Source organism: Cebidichthys violaceus, unplaced genomic scaffold (genome assembly GCF_023349555.1).
Source record: "Cebidichthys violaceus isolate CVI_PGR_0920_01 unplaced genomic scaffold, fCebVio1.0.p SCAF_1, whole genome shotgun sequence".
NCBI lineage: Eukaryota > Metazoa > Chordata > Actinopteri > Perciformes > Stichaeidae > Cebidichthys > Cebidichthys violaceus.
In genome coordinates this window covers 993,093-1,010,826 of record NW_027176262.1, presented here as the reverse complement: position 1 = coordinate 1,010,826, position 17,734 = coordinate 993,093, and the positions used below count along the sequence as shown (strand labels likewise).

At 38.4% G+C, this 17,734-nt stretch overlaps 1 protein-coding gene across 2 annotated transcripts in view; it reads right to left on the bottom strand.

The window, feature by feature from the left end:
* The window catches only part of arrb1 (arrestin, beta 1), a 34,263-nt gene extending 18,534 nt beyond the window's left edge, over positions 1-15,729 (bottom strand). For both annotated transcript variants that reach the window (XM_068705098.1, XM_068705090.1), the window contains exons 1-11: positions 15,435-15,729; positions 5,498-5,528; positions 4,630-4,690; positions 4,468-4,512; positions 3,841-4,037; positions 2,693-2,752; positions 2,525-2,592; positions 2,002-2,137; positions 431-515; positions 275-347; positions 1-30 (exon numbers count right to left, since the gene is read on the bottom strand). The exon at positions 1-30 is cut by the window's left edge and continues 108 nt beyond it. In XM_068705098.1, the coding sequence (XP_068561199.1) occupies positions 1-30; positions 275-347; positions 431-515; positions 2,002-2,137; positions 2,525-2,592; positions 2,693-2,752; positions 3,841-4,037; positions 4,468-4,512; positions 4,630-4,690; positions 5,498-5,528; positions 15,435-15,454 (806 nt within the window). In that variant the 5' untranslated portion in view covers positions 15,455-15,729. The remainder of the gene's footprint in view (positions 31-274; positions 348-430; positions 516-2,001; positions 2,138-2,524; positions 2,593-2,692; positions 2,753-3,840; positions 4,038-4,467; positions 4,513-4,629; positions 4,691-5,497; positions 5,529-15,434) is intronic.
* Between the last annotated feature and the right edge of the window lie 2,005 nt (positions 15,730-17,734).

The following is a 17,734-nucleotide window of genomic DNA, read 5'->3' as shown; positions in this document are numbered from 1 at the left end:
CAGAAAGTCGAACTGGGAGCGACGACGTCACTGAAGACAGAATCACACGAACATGAAGCCGGATATCAGACTGACTGGATTCACTTCAAACTATTCAAACTGGGTTACAAATGTTAAAGAAGTCCTTAATGTGCTCAGAAAAAAGAAAATTTGAACATCCATCACAACATCTGGATAGACTGAGGAAAACCAGGTGACACAACTGAAAGCTCCAGAACAAGTACTTAATCAAAGTACTTGTGTCTGAATCAAAGCAGAGAGAAATGAGACTGACTCGGACTCCTCGGTGGCCACCGGACATTTGTACTGAGCCGTGTTGAACAGGCAGATGTCTGCATACTGTCGCACTGTGGAAACACAAATCAATCGATCGATCAATAACACAAACCTCACAGATCAGTAGAGAGAGAGGACGGGTGCATTCAAGTACCTGAGATCTTCATCTTCTTCACAGTCTTGTTGGTGTTGTTGGTGACGTGGACATTGACACTGATTGGCTCTCCGTGGTAATAAATCTGAGAGAGAGACATATTCATATTATTATTATCATTATTGTTATTAATATTATTCAATTTCAATTTATTTTGTGTAGCCCAAAATCACAAATCACAAATTCTCCTCAGAGGGCTTTACAATCTGTACACATACGACATCCTCTGTCCAACAGGACCACATCAGTAGAACATGAAGAACTCCCTCCAAAAAAAACCATTCCATCCATTTTCCTCCGTTTCTCCAGGGTCGGGTCACGGTGGCAGCAGGCCAAGTAGGCTGACCCAGACGTCCCTCTCCCCCGCAACATTTTCCAGCTCATTCTGGGGGATCCTGAGGCGTTCCCAAGCCAGCTGGGAGATGTAGTCCCTCCAGCATTTGCTGGGTCTTCCCCGGGGTCTCCACCTAGTTGGGCGTGCCCGGAAAACCTCCAGTGGGAGGCGTCCAGGAGGCATCCGGATTAGATGCTCGAACCACCTCAGCTGACTCTTTTCGACGCAAAGGAGAAGCGGCTCAACTCCAAGCTCCCTCCTGATGTCCAAGCTCCTTACCCTATCTCTGAGGCTGAGCCCGGCCACCCTACAGAGGAAACTCATTTCGGCGGCTTGTAGCCGCGACCTCGTTCTTTCGGTCACGACCCAGAGTTCGTGACCATTGGTGAGGGTCGGAACATAGACCGACCAGTAAATTGAGAGCTTCTCCTTCCGGCTCAGCTCCCTCTTCACCAAGATGGTCCAGTGCAGCGCCTGCTTTACTGCTGCAGCCGCACCGATCCGCCTGTCGATCTCCCGCTCCATCTTACCCTCACTCATGAACAAGACCCCGAGATACTTGAACTCCTTCACTTGCGGTAGGCACTCCGTCCCCACCTGAGGGAGCAATCCACCGGATTCCGGCAGAGCACCATGGCCTCAGATTTGGAGGTGCTAACTCATCCCGCCCCAGTGAAGGCTGGAGGTCACGCTCCGAGGAGGCCAACAGGACAACATCATCTGCAAACAGCAGAGAGGCAATCCCGAGACCCCCAAACCTGACGTTCTCCACCCCCCGGCTGCGCCTAGATATCTTGTCCATGAAAGTCACGAACAGGACCGGTGACAAAGGGCAGCCCTGGCGGAGGCCAACACCCACCGGGAATGTGTCTGACTTATTGCCGAGAATGCGGACACAGCTCCTACTGCAGTCGTACAGAAATCGGATGGCCCATTGTAATGGGTCCGGCATTCCATACTCCCGCAGCACCCCCTACAAGAACCTCCGAAGGACCCGGTTGAAAGCCTTCTGCAAGTCCACAAAGCACATATAGACTGGTTGGGCAAACTCCCAGGACCGCTGCAGAGCTGGTCCACTGTTCCACGGCAGGGACATAATCCGTACTGCTCCTCTTGAAGGGCTCTTCTGTCTCTTTTCTTCTTTCTTCTTCTACACATAGTATACTTACTGTATATATATATATATATATATATATATATATATGTATATACACGCACACATACACTTAGGCGTTACCTCTTTGTCCAGAGAGGCTTCCAAGTGCAGAGGTTTGTCCGACATCAGAAACTGTCTGGTGGTCTCTGCTGTGGGCTGAGGACCAGGTTTCTCTGGAGCGTACTGAACCTTCCGGATCACCAGACGCACCGAATTCCTGCAACAAGACACAACGCTGATGATCGTACTTCTACCAGCAGAGAGAGTGAAGGGACAGGTTATGTTGGTCTAGTCTGTAGTCTAGACTCATCGATCCTTTACCTGACTGAGGTTTGCACCGGCATTGACTCTGACATATCATTAAATTATAGACTCTAGAATGACTCTGGTCTGATGAACCTCGTGATGCTGGTAGGTTTACTGGCTCCTGATGATGAGCATGAACATATATTATCTGGTAGGGTTCTGGTTCTGGTCGGTGCTGCAGCAGTGATCCTCTCTCTCTCTCTCTCTCTCTGCAGGAAGCTGCTGATGCACGACTGATTTCACTTTCATTCATAATTCATCTCTTGATTCTGTCAAACTGCAGCGGAATCACTTTTACCTTTTGTGGATCTTTTCTTCAACATTTTCTGCACAGAAAGCTTTCACCTCAAAGTCGACTCCGCAGGCCTGAAGACACACAAGAACATTTAGAACATCTAGAACCTTCCATTTATTTTTTTCAGCTGAGCAGGACGGATGTTTGCTGAGGAGGTGGCGGGTCTTTTACCTTCCCCGTGTCCTCGGGGCCCGGCTGCAGGGTGACGGAGCATGGCAGGTTCAGAGGAATCTGAAAACACATCGTCTTTATCAGAAGGTACCAACTAATAACAGTCACATTTCTTCTTCTTCTTCAGCCCCTTTTCAAACTAGTTGTGCTTCCTCTGCTTCTATACAACAATAAAGAGGCAATCAGTCAGATTAAACCAGTTATAGCTGAAACTCTGTTGGTCATTGAAGTTGTATTCACTAGTTTAAAACATGCTCTCTCTCTTTGAAACACCAGGGTCTGTTTACGGAACTAAACTTGGAACCTGGTTCGTGCAGGGTTCTGGATTCCTTAAAAGTTCCTGTTGTGGAAAAGAGCTCTTTCATCTTCAGAGACAATCCTGAGACAATGACACAATGCTACACTACGACTATTATAAATCAATACGGGATAATAATGAGTTCATAAATTCATTCCTGAGTGTCTGGTGACGATATTTAAACATTCAACCGTGATGATGAATAAACAGACTTTAAAAGACAGAAAGACAACCACAGAAGAAGAATGTTTGAGCTCCCTTTAGACTAAAAACAATCAAACCTAAAACTAGAATCAGAACCTCGACTCCACCAACCGGTCAAGTTCTTCTCTCTTGGTGTTTACGTCCATTAAGGGAAAAGGAAACAGTCAAATTCCTCATATGAACACAACAAACAAGTCTTCCAATATGAAAGTTGCTTCAAAGAAATTGACAAACGGAGGAAACTTCAGACATCTTCGACCCGCCGTCATAAGAAGATTTATACAAGTTTTAAGAGTTCACAGTTATGGACTTAAATACTGGTTTTTGACCTGAAATGTTGTCATAATTAGCATTGTTTTTGACAGTTAAAGTCAAAAACGTGTTTTGTGAGGTCACATTGTCCTTTGATCACCAAATGCTTTGAGTCTGAGTGGACGTTTGTGTCAAGTTTGAAGAAATTTCATCGAGGCGTCCCTGAAACGATCAGACGTTCAGCCCAAAAACACCATGCCTCCATCAACAAACAGAAAACCTTTAAAGACCTTGAGCTGAGACCTGAACCTGGGGGCTTTGTGAGCGTTAATCCTGATGCTCTAAAAAGATGCTTCACCAATGAATGAGGAAACAGGTCAACTGGGCTCAGTACCTCGAAGGTGAACGGGTGGGCGTGTTCTCCCAGTTTTTTAATCAGCCGTTCCTGAAGACGAGTCAGACTCTTCTTCTCTTCGGGCGGTGGAGGAAACGCCTGGACGTTCGCCACAAACAGGTCTTTACGGAACGTCAACCCGAGGACGTCCAGGTCCTCACGGCCGTAACGGAACGCACAGGTCAGAGTCACGAACACTGAAGGGAACAAGAAACACAGAACTTACATCCTGATATATGATAATATAATATATATGAACAATAACTAACACTATGTTAACTACTAATACTGGAGCTAGGCTAGGTGTTTAGGATCCACTGAGCATTCATGAGATTAATATGAAGCGTCCTGAACAACGTGATACAGAAACCACTATCTGGTTTATTATTTATTATACTTTATTTATCTTGATTGATGTGATCTTAAATAAGCTTCTCCTACATCTCTGCTTGTTCTAGGATTTGATATATGTATATTTGATATTTGTTATTTTATTTTACAGATACAGTGAATTTAAAAAAATACGAGTTGTTGGTATTTTAAAGGGCCAATTCAAATATGTTATGTATTTTATTGAGCTAAATCTGTTTAGAGATTATTTAACCGGCGTTGCTTTGAACGTCTCACCTTTCCTCTCCTTCAGGTACTCCGGGTCGATCAGGACGACGCCATCTGCAGGAAGAAAAGTCAGGAAGTGAACAAGCAGCCGGAGGACGAATGGTTGTCAATAAATCCCAAACAGCTGAAAGAACACACTGAAGAAATGAAGATCAGTGAAAGTGATCTCACCAACAGGCTCCACCAGGTCCACGTGGTCCACAAAGTCTCTCTTCCCCAGATAGACAGTGAGCTGAGGGAGGAACACAGCGGCCAGATCAGCCAATCAGAATCACTGTCAGGTGAGCTAACAGCCAATCAGAATCACTGTCAGGAGAGCTAACAGCCAATCAGAATCACTGTCAGGAGAGCTAACAGCCAATCAGAATCACTGTCAGGAGAGCTAACAGCCAATCAGAATCACTGTCAGGAGAGCTAACAGCCAATCAGAATCTCTGTCAGGAGAACTAACAGCCAATCAGAATCCAGATCCAGGAGACCTCTGTTCGTGTCCTGAGCGAATCTAAAAGTAGACGTTGACATTTTGTCATGTGACTCGATAGTGAGTCAAATTAACGTAAACCAGCTGTTTCTCTAAACCTGACTAAGTGGTTTTGTTGCATGAAGTTAACTTCCTGTGAAGACAGAAGTTTTATTTTGAAAAGGCACTATATCGACATGCCGTCCTGACGCGTTGAACAGTGACGCTGGAGGGGAACGTGGAGCTTCACAGTTTTGGAAACCTTTATTATACTTGAAATCTCTATTTAATCTTGTTTTGGGGATGTGATTGAAGACCTGATTCTGTCTCTCAGTGTGTTTAGTTATGTCATTTTATCCTTATTGTTTGTTATTTTGAGTTGTTTCTTTATTGTTGTCTTGTTGACTTTGTGTTTGTCCTTAATAAAGTATTCCAGGGTTGTGAGAAAGCGTCTTTATATATATTTTATTCACATATATTTTCGATGGCTAAACTTTTTTCAGGTGTCCACAGACTTTTATTTTGAAACATTTACTTGATTTATTTTTCGGGGTAAAGAAGCAGAAGAAGAGGACTCACCTTTCCATTGGGACTGGCTTTCTTAAACACTCTGGAGACAAACAGAGAGAAAAGCAGGTCAATGACACAGATTCTAAGGGTTCATCTTATTTGTTATATTCTATATTCTATAATATATATATAGATATAGATATATTCAATATAACAAACATATCCAGATGTGTTTCCTGTTGGAAGTTTTATTGCTTCATCATAACATATTTATTCCTGTTTTAAAACCTGTGTATTTATTTGTATTGCTCTCATTGTTATTGTGTGACAGTTAAATATATCCTGGTTTCTGATTGGCTGGTAGGAGGTGATGCTAATGGAGCTGCAGAGAGAACGTTTATGTTAGAACGTTCAAGTTAAGAAAAAAATAATAAAAATCTAATTTCTTCATGTTTATTAAATGTCTTAATTTTGTAAATTTCCATAATTGTTTATATTTGAAAACAAATGTGAATGTTGAAAACATCTTTTTCTCCGATGTTCAAAGATTCTACCTCTTTTTCAAAATGTTTTCACTTATTAGAAAAATCATAATTTTTCCAAAAGATTCCTCATAAATGTAGATCAGGTTTCCTCTCAGGGGAGTCCTGCTGTCAATCATCTTCCCCATCTTCACCATCAGCAGTAGCTTCCTGTCTCTAATGTCTTACATTACCCCCCCCCCCCCCCCCCCCCCCCCACACACATAAATTAGCTACTGGGCTCCATTAGCTCTCAGCTTCCTCCTGAATGGACCTTCATCAATCAGCAGCATCACAACGCCATTTATTTTACTGGAAACCGCCGTGACTCCTGGGAAAACGCTCAGCACGCCACGAGTCTCTGCAATTAGTCCAATTAAAGTTTAAATCGAGCCGCTCGGAAATCAAACCTCCGCTCTGTGAACGATGATGTGCAATCACTTATTTATTAATAATAGTAATATTAATCATGATAATCATAATAATGATAGTAATAATCTTAATAGTCTTAATCACAATATAATAATAACAATAATAATGTTAATATTCATAATAATAATCAAAATAGTAAAGTGTGCAGTGGACAATAAACAGGCTCTTTTAAACAGGCTCATCATTTAAACTCAATTATTAGATTAATTATCATTTCTTCACTCATTAGTCCTTATTATATTTGTTATTATTTTTATTATGATCATTATTATTATTATTGATCATTAACAGCATTTGTTTGAAACGGTTTTAATGATCTTTTCACTCACTGAGACGTTTGATATTTATTGTTTGACCTGAAGAGGCTTAAACAGCAGAAGGTGAAGTTTATGAATATTGAACATAACATTTACATTTAAATGTGAATATTAAACATAATATTCACATTTAAAGATGAAGGGAACTTTTCTCTCAGCGAGTGAAGCTTCTGATGGATAGAAACAGAGACTGGCTGATCAATATGTGAATGTTGTGTCAGCTCACTGCCTAAAGACTCCCTCGACACCATGACATCATCATCATCATCATCCTCACCTCAGAGTATTTACTGTCAGATGTAGTAGGAGTAGAATATTTACTCTGAGATGTAGTAGAAGTCGAATATTTACTCTGAGATGTAGTAGGAGTACAATATTTACTCTGAGATGTAGTAAAAGTAGAATATTTACTGTGAGATGCAGTAGAAGTAGAATATTTACTCTATGATGTAGTAGAAGTAGAATATTTACTGTGAGATGTAGTAGAAGTAGAATATTTACTCTATGATGTAGTAGAAGTAGAATATTTACTCTGAGATGTAGTAGAAGTAGAATATTTAGTGTGAGATGTAGTAGAAGTATAATATTTACTCTATGATGTAGTAGAAGTATAATATTTACTCTATGATGTAGTAGAAGTAGAATATTTACTCTGAGATGTAGTAGAAGTAGAATATTTACTCTATGATGTAGTAGAAGTAGAATATGTACTCTATGATGTAGTAGAAGTAGAATATTTACTCTGAGATGTAGTAGAAGTAGAATATTTACTCTATGATGTAGTAGAAGTAGAATATTTACTCTGAGATGTAGTGGAAGTAGAATATTTACTCTATGATGTAGTAGAAGTAGAATATTTACTGTATGATGTAGTAGAAGTAGATTATGTACTCTATGATGTAGTAGAAGTAGGATATTTACTGTGAGATGTAGTAGAAGTAGAATATTTACTCTATGATGTAGTAGAAGTAGAATATTTACTGTGAGATGTAGTAGAAGTAGAATATTTACTCTATGATGTAGTAGAAGTAGAATGTTTACTCTATGATGTAGTAGAAGTAGAATATTTACTGTGAGATGTAGTAGAAGTAGAATATTTACTCTATGATGTAGTAGGAGTAGAATATTTACTCTGAGATGTAGTAGAAGTAGAATATTTACTCTGAGATGTAGTAGAAGTAGAATATGTACTCTATGATGTAGTAGAAGTAGAATATTTACTCTATGATGTAGTAGAAGTAGAATATTTACTGTGAGATGCAGTAGAAGTAGAATATTTACTCTATGATGTAGTAGAAGTAGAATATTTACTGTGAGATGCAGTAGAAGAAGAATATTTACTCTATGATGTAGTAGAAGTAGAATATTTACTGTGAGATGCAGTAGAAGTAGAATATTTACTCTATGATGTAGTAGAAGTAGAATATTTACTGTGAGATGCAGTAGAAGAAGAATATTTACTCTATGATGTAGTAGAAGTAGAATATTTACTGTGAGATGCAGTAGAAGTAGAATATTTACTCTATGATGTAGTAGAAGTAGAATATTTACTGTGAGATGCAGTAGAAGTAGAATATTTACTCTATGATGTAGTAGAAGTAGAATATTTACTGTGAGATGTAGTAGAAGTAGAATATTTACTCTATGATGTAGTAGAAGTAGAATATTTACTGTGAGATGTAGTAGAAGTAGAATATTTACTCTATGATGTAGTAGAAGTAGAATATTTACTGTGAGTTGTAGTAGAAGTAGAATATTTACTCTATGATGTAGTAGAAGTAGAATATTTACTGTGAGATGTAGTAGAAGTAGAATATTTACTCTATGATGTAGTAGAAGTAGAATATTTACTGTGAGATGTAGTAGAAGTAGAATATTTACTGTGAGATGTAGTAGAAGTAGAATATTTACTCTATGATGTTGTAGAAGTAGAATATTTACTCTATGATGTAGTAGAAGTAGAATATTTACTGTGAGATGTAGTAGAAGTAGAATATTTACTCTATGATGTAGTAGAAGTAGAATATGTACTCTATGATGTAGTAGAAGTAGAATATGTACTCTATGATGTAGTAGAAGTAGAATATTTACTGTGAGATGTAGTAGAAGTAGAATATTTACTCTATGATGTAGTAGAAGTAGAATATTTACTGTGAGATGTAGTAGAAGTAGAATATGTACTCTATGATGTAGTAGAAGTAGAATATTTACTGTGAGATGTAGTAGAAGTAGAATATTTACTCTATGATGTAGTAGAAGTAGAATATTTACTCTATGATGTAGTAGAAGTAGAATATGTACTCTATGATGTAGTAGAAGTAGAATATTTACTGTGAGATGTAGTAGAAGTAGAATATTTACTCTATGATGTAGTAGAAGTAGAATATTTACTGTGAGATGTAGTAGAAGTAGAATATGTACTCTATGATGTAGTAGAAGTAGAATATTTACTGTGAGATGTAGTAGAAGTAGAATATTTACTCTATGATGTAGTAGAAGTAGAATATTTAGTGAAGCTGCAGACGTGTCGAACAGTAGAAAGCTCAGGAAGGTCATGAGGATGGAAGTCTTTTCAGGAGGAGAGTTACAAACAGAAGCAGCAACACTGAGCTGATCAGCTGTCAACGTGATTTATTAGAGACATAAAGAGGCATAAAGATACAATGTGAATTCAAACTGTCAAATAAAGATAAACTAAAATGAGATAAAAACAGATGAAGATATAGTGAGCGATCTGTTTTACGGAATAAAGTACAAGCTCCTCATATGAAATAAATATGAGTGAGTATCTGCGCCTCTCTTTATATTCTATATTATACACATAGAGAAGTGCAAACGCGCAATAAGTCATTAGATTCTCTACACAATGAGCAGCTTTATGGATTTAAATAAAGTATTATACATATTATAAATATGGAATAAATTGGAGTTTTCAGGTATTCAGGTCAGTTTTCTGGAATATTTACAAAAAGATTACTTCTTTGATTATTTAATACATATTTTTTTTAAATACATATGAGAGATGTGACAAAGTCTTGAATGTGTTTGAATGTGATTGATTACAAGTGTGTTGCATGAATATTCATAACTGATGTTGCTGCAAGTCTTCAGTTTCTCACATTTGTCATTTTGACTTTTTCTTTAAATCTAAATTTGAAAGAAAAAACGCAGTTTTCTTAAACTTCACTGAGAGAAGAAATGATTTTTATTCTGAGATGAGCCAAAACAGTTTTTCAAATAAATGACATATGATGCTTTTTATCATTGAAGTGGTTCTGAATCTCTCAACATTCCACCTTTTTATCTACAACTTATGATTTAACGTATTGTCTGTTCTGTGTGGTTTTCGTCTTCATGTTTATTGTGTTCTCTTTGTACTGCAAAAAGAAGAAAATTGAGTTTCTGTGCAGATAGAAACACATAGCTCATCTTCACTGAGGTCTTCAGGTCACACTGGAGAGATAAAAGCTTGAAGTTTCTCAATGAGGTTTGGTGTGAATCAGGATGAAGCGTGAGCTGCTCTGTATGTCTGACTGATCTCACTCAGAGAACTCATTAATATTCTCCTCATTCAGCCTGCAAACACACAAACACTCCGACACAAGACTGAGATGTTCTGCGGTCTGAACCAGGTTCTGTGTGGAGGAGCTATAGTTTCTATGAACATTTCTAATACAAACGCTCCGTCTTCAGTAACGTCGGGTCAAACTGGGCGCTAAAAGTCCCGAGACGAGAGCCAGACGGGGTGGAAATGTTTCATTCGCTCACATAAAGTGGAAGCGATGTTGATTTATCGTCTGTGTCACAGAGTCTTGGATCAAGTATCCAGGTCCAGTACGTCCAATATGCAAAATTAGTTTCCCAATTTTATAGTTAATAAGTGTTACCAATGCACCTTTTTTAGCTAGCTAGCGCTAACGTTAGCTGTAAACTTAAGCGATTGCTAAGCTAACGGTAGCTGGCCCTGCCGAGCCTCACTCTGCCCTCTCCTCCAAATACAGGTACAAGTACGGACTTGTGAACTTTTGGAGTCTAGACTTTGAGTCTGGACTCCAAGTCCAGAGACGGCAGTATGGACAATTTGAACAGCAGCTTACTTGATGACATCACCACCTCAGCTGGTCTTGCTAATGAGTTTAATTTTTTATTTAATTTAAGTTTTTTTACAATCAAACTAAATATGACAACCCTGCTTTTTTTCGTTTTCATTTAAAATAAAAAATATGCATTATTATATAAGTGTATAATATTATATACACATATATATACATATATATAATTGTATATATAATTATATGTATTTATACAATTATATGATTATACATATTGTGTATATATATATATATATATATATATATATATATATATATATATATAAAAAACTGAGTGTGTATAATTCTGATTCTACATAATCGTCGGAGCAGATTTTTAAATCTTAAACAACAAACTTCTCGCCTAAAAACATCCTAAAATGACTTTCTGTAACTTAACAACAGTAGTATTTAGAAAGTTTAAACTTCCAGTTGTGTGATTTCTCCTCCGCCATTGTTTCCTATTGCTGGTGCAAAATGCATTCTGGGATATTTGGCTGTCCCAAGTACAGACAAGTCACCTCCGATGCATCCGATGCAAAATCCGGGGATTTTGACGGTGCTTGACTCGATGTGTATTTTGAATTGGAACAGTACTTGGGCTGAGACTGATGACGTTTCAAAAGTCCACGAGTTCACAAGTACAGAGAAGTACGCATTTTGAGAAAGGCCCATAGTCACTTCTGGCTCCAAGAAACAAGATGGTGACAGCAAAAGTCCCAAACTGGAGTCTTCAGTCCACGAACCAGTGGGTGATGTCATGTCACTACGTCCACTTTCTTTAAACAGTCTATGGTTGGAGCATGTTTTCAGATGTGTATCATTTATCAATGTCCCCCATGTGGGAACCTTTGTACGCGTATGTTTCCTGTCTGCTACCTAAAAAAAGGCTAATTCCCCTAAAATAACCTTTAAAATAAAAGAACGATTTGTTTCCAGTGAGATCAGCAGGTTTGTCTGCTGCTACGTAGCTACAACTAGCATCTGTACAGCTGCTGTTCTTAGCATGTTAGCGGTGTGGCAGCAGGTCCACCACTGTGGTTCAGACTAAAACATCTCAACAGCTCCGGCGAGGTTTAAATGAAATCTCTCAGATCCTCTGACTTTGTGTTTCATCTGGTCAAAGTTTACCCAACCAACATGCTTCAGTAAGAAACCCGACAACAGGATGTGACCCTCGACCTCTGACCTACAAGTTGTGTAAAGTCGAATGTTTTTTTTTTGTAATAAACTACAAAAACAGTACAGCGAGTCTAAATTGTAAAAAAGTGTCTTTTTTTACATTCATAACTTTTATTTAAGTTGTCGGATTAAGTTTTGAACGTCTCTCATCATCTTTTATGACGTCATCACCCCCAAAAGTGGGGAAAAGAAATCAGATTTTGTGTTATTGTGGCTGTATGAATGTAGTTCATGGTGCTGTTAGATTGCTGCTGGAGTAAACTGCAGTAAAAATTTAAATTGTAAGGCTAAACGCCAACAAATATGGATTGAAGCAGAATATTTTGTTTAATAAAAGCATGATGTGAATCTTTTTTTGATGAATGTAAACTTTTGGTCTTAGAACTCTTGAGTTTTCGAAATGTTTGGATCACAGTTTGAAACAATCCTACAGACACCACTGGAATCTGAGTCTACTAATATTGTAATCAGTGTCGTCTGATCTTTGTCTGCTTTAATTAAACACAATGTGTTCATAGTGAATGAATCATGGAGTTCTGCTTTGTAAAGCTCTCTGCTGACTGACAGCAGACTATTGACGATCTACTGAAGCTAAATAGCTTTGATGGCGGCTCCACGGGAACAGATCAACAGAGTATTGATTCATTGATTGGTGACAATATGCTGCAGTGAAACAAGTAAACTCACAGACGGACTGGCAGCCTTGATCAATGTTATGGTCAATAAGTTCAGAACACTGAATATTTGTGTGATTTAAACAGCCGTCGATCAGATTACGCTTCACTAAACGCAACAGAAATATAATTGAATCATAAACCGTGACTTTTACCGGTCTTTTATTCTCTGTTCAGCTTTTAAACCAACATTCTCAAACTTTCCATTTCGTTTTCCATCAGTTAGAAGTGTTGATGTGTACTTTGACCATGTGGACCCTCGTTGATGTGAACCCATAAAGCAGTGTTAAAACACATGTGGGTCTCGGAGTCAAAGTGGATCAATACATAAATAAACTGAAGCAGGAGGATCAACCTGAACACGTTTAGAGAGTTTTCTATTTTTATTAGATACAAATGAGACTTGAAATTCTGTTAATATGATTAACTACAAGAGAAAATGTCATATCTGCTACAAGTTTTTTGATTTTACTGGTGGCGTTTTCTTAAAATATATACATTTGGAATTAAAATGCAGGTTTCTTAAACTTCACACCTGAACACCACGAGGTCATCATTAAACCGGAACACCACGAGGTCATCATTAAACCTGAACACTACGACGTCATCATTAAACCTGAACACCACGACGTCATCATTAAACCTGAACACTACGACGTCATCATTAAACCTGAACACGACGTCATCATTAAACCTGAACACCACGACGTCATCATTAAACCTGAACACAACGACATCATCATTAAACCTGAACACCACGACGTCATCATTAAACCTCAACACTACGACGTCATCATTAAACCTGAACACCACGACGTCATCATTAAACCTGAACACCACGACGTCATCATTAAACCTGAACACCACGACGTCATCATTAAACCTCAACACTACGACGTCATCATTAAACCTGAACACCACGACGTCATCATTAAACCTCAACACTACGACGTCATCATTAAACCTGAACACCACAACGTCATCATTAAACCTGAACACCACAACGTCATCATTAAACCTGAACACCACGACGTCATCATTAAACCTGAACACCACAACGTCACCATTAAACCTGAACACCACGTCATCATTAAACCTGAACACCACGACGTCATCATTAAACCTGAACACCACAACGTCATCATTAAACCTGAACACCACGACGTCATCATTAAACCTGAACACCACGACGTCATCATTAAACCTGAACACCACGACGTCATCATTACACCTGAACACTACGACGTCATCATTACACCTGAACACTACGACGTCATCATTAAACCTGAACACCACAACGTCATCATTAAACCTGAACACTACGACGTCATCATTACACCTGAACACCACGACGTCATCATTAAACCTGAACACCATGACGTCATCATTAAACCTGAACACCACGACGTTATCATTAAACCTGAACACCACAACGTCATCATTAAACCTGAACACTACGACGTCATCATTAAACCTGAACACTACGACGTCATCATTAAACCTGAACACCACGACGTCATCATTAAACCTGAACACTCTCAGAATCATAACTGACCATCCAAGAAAGTCATAATGCCAAATCCATATTTCTTAAGTTTAGTAATCATAACATTGTTGTCTATTACATCAAAAGTCAAGCAAGACTGTGCCGACTATTTTCTTATTGTCCTTATCATCCGACTAGAGCAGTAAAGGGACTCTGTATGCATGCTGGGATTATATTCATCAGTTTATTCCGAATAAAATAATCTTGGATTTGTTTGAAAACTATTTTCTCTAATAATTTTTTCAAAATAGGAAGTATACTAATTGTTTGTACTCGTGAAGGTTCATTTATCTTCTTTTGGTATTGGAATCACCTTTATACATAAACCATACTTTAAGCATGTATTAAAGATGTGACGAATTAAAACGTATCAGTTTGCCAATCACACCTGAACACCACAACATCGTCATCATAGAAATTATTCTGACTTGTTATATGAAAAGTGTTTCTGTTCTTTGGGAATCGGCCGTAAGTTTAAAATAAAAGTCAATAAAGGAAAACTAGGAGTTAAATTTAACCCACTAGCTGATTGTTTACAGCTCGAAACGTAAAATCTGCCACTGAAACATATCAGAGTCCTGATGAGTCAAATGAAGTCACCGAGACACGATTCTGAGTGAACCAGTGAAACATCTCAGAATCACAGACAATCGCTTCTAATAACAAAAAGAAAAACAACAGCTAAAAACGTTCAAATTTAATTTCAGAAAGCGTGAAAAACAGAGTTTTACCACCTTTGTGTTTCTTTAAGCTCAGAGTTCAGTAAAGACCAGGATCAGGATCAGGACTGTAAGTTGTATTTCCAGGGCATCTTTAAACTTCCGTACAAAACTCATAATAACAAAAACAAATAATAAAGACAGAAGATGATGTGACAAACCAAAGTGAAGCAACTTGTTACTTTCACTGATAAATAATTAGTAATGTGATTACTTTCTCACAGAGTAATTACAGTAATTGATTACCCTCTCCTGTCTGTCTGTTTCCTGTCTGTCTGCACTATCAAAATAAAAGGCCAAACAAAGGAACCTTTAAAAAAAATAGAACAGCATCAGTGTGCTGCTCACACAGACGTCGCACCGCTGGAGGTTCTGACACAACGTTATGTAATGTTCTACCAGAACACACACACACACACACACACACACACACACACACACACACACACACACACACACACACACTCTGAGGAACCAACAGCAGCAGAACCGTGTGAAGGAACCACAAACACATTAAATCTCACCTTGTTCCTTTATCTCCCATCCTGACGACGCTGACGAGCCGACAGACGGAGAGATGATGGAGGAAGAGGAGGAGGAGGAGGAGGGATGCTGTCACCGTGGAAACTGAGAGGAGGATAAGTGTCTCTCTTTCTCTCTCTCTCTTTCTCTCTCTCTCTCTCTCTCTCTCTCAGGAAGTCATCGTCATGCCGTCAGATTCTCCTCAGCGGGAGGAAAACCTCCATCTGAGCTCCAACTGTACAAACAACTGAATCCACCACTCTCCTCCTCCTCCTCCTCCCCCTCTCTCTCTCTCTCTCTTTCTCTCTCTCTCTCTCTCTCTCTCTCTCTCTCTCTCTCTCTCTCGGTTTCTCTCTCTCTCTCTCAGTTTCTCTCTGTCTCTCTCTCTCCCCCCTCCCCCGCTCTCTCCATTCACACTCATTAGCAGTAGAAATGTGCTAAAACATGAAAACAGCCCGAGGACACGTTTTAATTCAGTCGGTGACATTAAGGTGTTGCTGACAGCTGGATTCTGACCTTCAGCAGAAGAAATATACACATGAACTTCACATAAACACGAGTTAAACTGCGTCACAGAGACAAACAGACATTCTGTACGGAGGTTGAAATGTGCCAAATCGTCTGTGTATAATTAAGAGTATTTCATCAATGGATCCACAACAAAAACACTCTAATCCAACACCCTGAAATGTTAAAAGACGTAAAATGGGAAATTAAACAATAGAATCCTAAAAACCAAAAACAGGAAGTTGGTGTGGAATTAATTTGTGTTGCGTCAATAGGAAATAAAAAATATAAAAGAATGAATGCTTAAAAACCTTTTTATTTGCTTATTTTAAATATTTATTAATTCATGAATTCATGAATTTGTTAATTTACTATTTCTAATTACTATTGAATGGCTTCAATAATGCAGCAACATTTACACTCAGCTGTCCAAAATATGAATGTTTAGTTAATAATTAAAAAAAACCTCAAACTTTGCAGAAAGGTTGAGTCTCGAGAACAAATGTCCTGATGGTGGCGCTGAAGTGAGGGTCCAAATTTTAAAAAACTTTTATTTTGAAAAACACCCATAAAGAGACTCTGTCAAAATAAAAGGAGTGATGAACTCAGCTTTGCTGCTAACAGCCATAGTTACGGTCGTATATTGTTATTTCTGCAGTAAATACTAATCTAATATTTCCTCATTCCAGATCAAACAAAGGTCGGTCGGATCAAAGGTAGCAGCTGCTTCCTGTTTCCTAATTAATGACCTCAGTGTGAAAGCGCCCGAAGCTTCATCATCATCATCATCAACATCATCATCGCTGTCACGTCACATTTTTAAATATCGCAGACGAGACTTCATAAATAAACGATAAATAAAACAATAAAGACGACGGGACAGACAGACGGTTATTAAAAATACAGACTCTGTTTGTTCATCAGTTAGGGTTAGGGTAAAGAATAATATGTTAGAGGAACATCAGCTGACAGTGAACTCAAACTGCTTATTTTCTCATTATCGTTAGTCTTTATCATAATTTCTTTGTAATGTTAATAAATTGTAATATTTTACGTGATACAGCTAACTTTTGATAAAAAATAATGTCCCAATAAAGCTTTTTTACTGTACTCTACAGGTTTCTTTACTGTACTTTACCGCGTCTCTTTATTGTACTCTACCGTGTTTTTTACGGTACTCTACCGCATCTCTTTACGGTACTTTACCGTGTCTCTTTATGGTACTCTACAGCATTTCTTTACTGTACTGTACTGTGTTTCTTTCCTGACCTTAAATTTAACATGTATCTATGAAAACAGTGTCGGCCTGTAGATGAACTGTAAATGTGTGTTAATAATCAGTCAGTTGTTGGTTCAGGTCTTGAGGCAGCTTCCTGTATCAGAACCAGCAGTTTGATCAGAAACATTTTCACTAAATCAATCAGTTTAACGTGAACGATGACATCAGATGTAAATCAGTGTGTTTCATGTCGATGTGTTCAGACTCCATCAGAGCCTCCAGTCATCACCTTTTCTCTTTGAAGCTGCTGACTTCAGTCTTCAAAGCCGAGAGGACAAACAGGATCACAGTCGCCTTTTAAATGTAAATCCACCTACATCACTGCTGTATTATAGAGTTAATACATGTTATTCTCCTGGTGTCCACTAGAGGAATCACTGCTGTATTATAGAGTTAATATATGTTATTCTCCTGGTGTCCACTAGAGGAATCACTGCTGTATTATAGAGTTAATACATGTTATTCTCCTGGTGTCCACTAGAGGAATCACTGCTGTATTATAGAGTTAATACATGT